At 39.5% G+C, this 5,859-nt stretch overlaps 1 protein-coding gene across 1 annotated transcript; it reads left to right on the top strand.

The window, feature by feature from the left end:
• Window positions 1–724: 724 nt before the first annotated feature.
• LOC119726955 (vacuolar protein sorting-associated protein 29) lies at window positions 725–4,971 on the top strand (the record flags this gene model as incomplete). Its single annotated transcript, XM_038198803.1, is given in 3 exon segments — window positions 725–916; window positions 2,719–2,954; window positions 3,200–4,971. Coding segments are annotated over 3 exon segments (546 nt in total), but the record flags the coding sequence as incomplete, so codon positions are not given.
• Between the last annotated feature and the right edge of the window lie 888 nt (window positions 4,972–5,859).

Here is a 5,859-nt window from a genome sequence, read left to right as displayed (position 1 = left end):
AGATCAGTGCAATTTGGTCTCCACCTTCATAGGTACCGGTTTATACTCTTAAGTGCCTTGCCCAAGAGCACAAGCACCATGTTCCATGTCAGGGTTCGAGTCCAGATACCAAGTACCGGTACACCAGTCAAACAACGTAACCATTGGACCACAGCACCCCTCCCCCCCCCAAAAAAAAAACCAAAAAAACCCATTTCTTCTGCTCAGTTAATTACCGCGATCATAGTTTTAATCTCTTTCACCAGTCAAAAATGGAGTATGCAAATCTATTATGATAATATACACATGTACATGTATGTCAAGGCTGTAAACACATTTGCATTCTGAATGGTAGTAGAGAGGGTGGGAACCTGTGTAAAACTGGTTCAGACACAATACTGATTGCTACCCACATCAAATGTGGACGGGATTCCATGAAAGGACTCGGGGCGGGAACCAACGTTTTCATTATCATTAGCAATATGAATGCATGCAGCAACAATTTTGCACTCAATCTCAAAATATGCTGTCTGTGTAAGTTTACGTACTTGTCTTCGTCAGAATCACTTGAGCACCGAGGATATTCAGCATTACATGAGTGCTTCAGGAACGAACCCATCTACAAACAAACAGCAAGCACTTGAAAAAAGTATAAGAAAACCTCACTTTCCTGACACAAGTTTTAGTTTTTTCCTATCTATTAATCTCATATCAAACCTCCTTCTGTATTTATTCCTTGATGTAGTTGGTTCTGGTGTTAGGAGATCTTCACATACCTCACAGGCAGAGTGGCTTGCCAGCTAAGTTCAAGAAGCTACTAGTCCCTGGCAAGATCCAGCACATATTATGCACTGGCAACCTGTGCACTAAGGAGTCCTATGATTATCTCAAGACACTTGCCAGTGATGTTCACATTGTCAGAGGAGACTTCGATGAGGTAAGAAAGATGAGGATCATTTGTTTGTCCTTGTGTTCTCCTTTGTCCAATGGGAGAACATCTTGTGTTGAAAACTAACTAATATAGTCAATGTAACACTTCTCAAGAAAACCAATTAAAATCCATGTACACGTACATTCAACATCAGTGTACACTGAACATTATAAAGTGCTACCAGTATTGTAGTCGAGTAATTTTATCCAAGTGCCAAGTTATCAAGCACCAGTCCCTCCGGGTATTTGACCCTTGAGAATGAGTGCAGGTATCGGAGTCCAAGTTACTTTGACCTTTTGCGTACAAGTTTTGTGAAGCTGAGATGAAGTATTTAGACCTTGGAGTACTTGATATAGAACTCAAGTGAAACACAATTAAATCTCAGGCGTGAGTTTGAAACTGAATCCACCTCTTCAGCAAAAAATAAATCTTGACTGACCAACCCTTCATTTTTTTGGCAGTGTTACTGGAAACACAATTTTTTGTGCCTTAGACAGCTGTTAAATTAATGTGTATAACTTTTTATAGCATCTATTGATGTTTTTGTGGAGTTGTTTAACTCTGCCCTGCTGCTGCAAAGCACAGGCTCTGGCACTTTGACTAGTGTAGGTATCTAGATCCAGATGGTTTGCAGTACTCTGTCGGTAGAGGGAGAATATTAAAGGAGATGTTCCATTGTCTGAGAGGCCTCTCTACAGTCACAAAGGTCATTGGTATCCACACTTCTGCATTAAGACTGTGCACCTGCCAACTCCAATCTTGAGACAGGGCCAGGTTGACCATGTGGCTCCAGGTTGACCATCAGTAGCTCCAGGTGGCAGGGATTCCTAAGGGTAGAGTGACAGCTTGTGGAATGAGATTCAAGCCTCTTGATCCAGGCCTCTGCTCTGAGGGTGTGATTTCCAGACAGGGGATGGATTTCATGGAGGAAATGTGTCCTGCTGCTTAGCTCTTTCTATACATGAGGTAGTGTCTCTGCTCACTAATGGAGGGGCAATGCCACATAGGAAGTACAAATCATCCACTCGCGTGGGGTTTAGGCAGCCAAAAACACAATGGTTGAGCATTCAACTTGATTTGTAAGGTTTATCACTTTGACTGTAACTTAAATCTTAGGTTTACAATTCATTTTCATCATCCAACCTATCAAGATGAGGTTTTTCCATATACATTGGTCCAGTTTGGTTTATTTCAAATGATTCCACAAAGCAGTAAATAAATGAAAATGTGAAAGGAAGATTTCTTTTTCATACAATAGGATTAACCTCAACCCTGCTCAATCCAATGTGATCCAACTATTTTACATATCCTTTGGGTACTGTTGGATTGAGCAGCAAACCCCTAGTTTATATTCCTGTTGCAATCTGTTGCATTCAGCAGGCAACTAAAACATTCATAGTCGGATTCTGTTCAGTTACTGGTAAATAACGCCAAGTTGGACATTGTTGGATCCGGTAGCAAACAGAAATATAAGGCATAGTTGGATTCTGTTGGATTCTGTTGGATTGTGCATGCCAGTTCTTTTATATTTTCAGGTACCCAGCAACTAAGCAAGTTGGGTTGTGTGAAACTGTGTTGGATTGAGTAGGAAACTCATAGGAGTAACCGTCCGACTCTGTTGGATTTAGCAGGGTAGTCCTGGGCAACTACTAGGGGCCACTTGGGGTTTAGGTTAAATGAGCACAACAAACCTTTAAAATGGTAACATATCATTACATTGGGTGTTTGTTTATACACAGGATTGATTGATATGACATTTCCTTAGCACATGTTGATCCTAGACTCATTTCATTTACTTTCATTCTCAGAATGTCTCCTACCCAGAGCAAAAGGTGGTTACTGTTGGCCAGTTTCGCATCGGTATATGCCATGGTCATCAGATGATTCCTTGGGGTGATGTGGAGAGTCTGGCTATGGTTCAGAGACAACTGGATGTAGATATCCTCATCTCAGGACATACACACAAATTTGAAGCATTTGAACATGAGAATAAATTCTACATTAATCCAGGCTCAGCCACTGGAGCGTTCAATGCTTTGGAAAGGTATGGCTTATGCAACAAAGAAAGCACACCCCCGAGCGTTATGTTTCTTCGCTTTGAGAATGACAGTTTTAGTTGCAAGAAAAACTTTGATCATTGACCTTTATTTATTTTTTTTATTTACTACATTGTAGCTCAGTGGCCCTCAAATAATACATGAATGAGTGGTAATATGTCAACAGTGAATGTTGGTTAGTTCAAAACTTTGCATGTCCATTTGTATTTTCTGCTTTTCTTCATTTTAACAGCAACATCAACCCTTCCTTTGTGCTGATGGACATCCAGGCATCCACAGTGGTCACCTATGTGTATCAACTCATTGGAGAAGAAGTCAAAGTTGAGAGAATAGAGTATAAGAAAAACTAACGGTTGGCTTAAGGACACCTTACAAACGTTGCATCTTGATTGTGACATTGCATTAATTTGCACACTTTGTACATATATAGTTAGGCCTTTTTTGAAATTCCTCTTGGAAAAAAACCACAACTTTTGTACTTCATGGTATCCCTGCCCATTCAAATTGCAATGGTTTGTGGTGTTTACTTGGACAGCAATTATGTATAGATCAAGATGACAATGATTAACTAACCTACACTCTATATCAATGATCACAATAGGCTTTGATCCTGTATCATTACATTTAACCAATGTATTTTTGGCAAAAAATTATGCCTGTGTATTGTTTACAATTTGGCACATAGGAACATTGATAATTCCATCACAATAGTGTCAGGTCCATTGGTCCTTGAACTGCATCGTAAGACATTTTATTTAGTCACTGATGAATCAATCAAATCATATCAGTAAGAATCTACGTAATCAGTGATTATATTTTGCAATGCACCATATTTGTTTAGTAAAATCATCACACTTTACCAGGTTTCATACCTTTTTCACTGGGTATGACTGTATATAGCAATCTGGCTTGATATTGGAGTTGGAATTCTCTTTGGAAATTTCAATTAATTTATGAAAGTTTCATAGCATGGCTGTAAAATGAATTGGCAAAGAAAAAGACATTATTTTCGTTCCCTTTAGAAACAAATACTGAAAGAGTTACATTTCTTACTTCAAACTGTGTTTGTATCAAATAGATAAAAATGCCCAACTTTGCTGTTTCCGCTAGTGTACTTCCACAGCCAGGAAATAATGTTCTGATGAGGGTGCACACATTACTGATTTCCATAGAGCATCAATATTCTGATGTGTTTCTTGTACCTGATAGGTAGATAGTAGACTTGTATTCGAGTCATCAAAGATCGAGTCCCGAGTCATGAAGGTCCAGTCCGAGTCCGAGTCACAAAGATCGAGTACGAGTCACAAGTCACCTGTATGTACATTGGACATTATTTTTGAGGTACTGCTGAAACCTCAAAGTGTGAATGCTTCCATTTTTGTCAGCTAATTTAATGAACTGAAAATACATGTATAACATGTCAAAAAGGCAAGCCACCAGTGTCTGGAAAGGATATGGAATACTATTAAGTTTGCATTTATGCAACATCAAGTGTGGACGCTGGGTACATGTTTCGATACATTTATTTCCCAAATCAATACATCGGAAACAAGCCAGCTGCACACGCTGTGTATTTACAGTACTTGCGTTTCTTGTGCACCGAATTGAGTGACTATCGCTTGCTCAGGACAGGATCGTCTATAAAATAATTTGCGACTATATTGTTGAAAAAATAAGTGATATGAGGCAGTTTTGGTCCGAGTCCGGAGTCACGCAGGGGTCGAGTCTGAGTCCGATTAATTTGTCACCATTTCTCGAGCCCGAGTCACGGAAAATAGGACTCAAGTCAGAAAGTCCGAGTCACGAGTCATACAAGTCTGGTAGATAGAGAGACCTCCAAAAACTGTCTTGTGGAGTATATTAAGGGGTTTCTTACAAATGCTTTCTATTGAACTCAAACATATTTATATTATTGTCAGTTAATGAGTATTTTGATTTGAGCATTTTGTCAGTTATGTCCAAATAAACTACACTGTACTCAAGAATTGCAGTATCATTACATCAGTCAGTTTGCCACTTTGACTTACTGCCAGTGAACATGTATTTCATTGTTGCTGTATAAAATGTACATTGTAACACGGTGTGCATTCCAGTAGCTCCCCCCCCAGTCCATTTTGCAAGGTCCTATTTTATTTGAGGTGATTAATTATACAAAAAAGACTGCATCTTGACCTCAACATTTTGACCATTCAGCGGGCACTTTCTATATCCGGTCTTGTCATGTATATCTATAAATAAAACCTAGACACGGCATCTATTCTTTTTTTTTTACGCTGTGAATTGAGCAAAACAGTCTGCGGTCATGCACTCTGTAACGATATGTTATGTGATATGCCAAGCAATAATAGAGCTGGCCAGTCACGGATGTGTCTAGGTTTTGTAGATCTATTCGCGCCCGGCTGTGTTATTCAAAAACACTGCATATGAATCGACAAATCACAATCTTAGGCCAGATTTGGGAATATCACGTCGCAATTTAGTAAAGTCAACTCTGTTTGGCTGGCGCGTTGGGTCGCATAAATTTGCATTCTTAGATATATCTACGTTGGACTGGAGATAGGGCTCCGTGGACAACGGTGATATCGGACTACCCCCCCTTTTTTTCGAATTTGCAGCACTGTCCTGGTCAATTGGTGTTCAAGATTTTTGGAAAATGTGGCAGGTTAATCAAAAGTGTGTGGTGATATATACCCCCATTCCCCCTGGATTTTCTCCCCTGAGACTACCGGGGTGTGAGTGACCACTGATACAAATAGCTGAAAACACCTGAAAAAGGTAAAAAAAAAAAAAAAAGTGAGCTTTGAAGCACTAAAATCATCTTTAAAGCTGAGATTTCAAACCCCTGGGACTAACTTATGTGTACTGTGAAGGGTTTGGCCCAGTACAGAGTTA

This window comes from Patiria miniata, unplaced genomic scaffold, assembly GCF_015706575.1.
Source record: "Patiria miniata isolate m_02_andy unplaced genomic scaffold, ASM1570657v1 HiC_scaffold_2, whole genome shotgun sequence".
Classification (NCBI taxonomy): domain Eukaryota; kingdom Metazoa; phylum Echinodermata; class Asteroidea; order Valvatida; family Asterinidae; genus Patiria; species Patiria miniata.
This window is presented reverse-complemented; position numbering and strand designations above follow the sequence as displayed.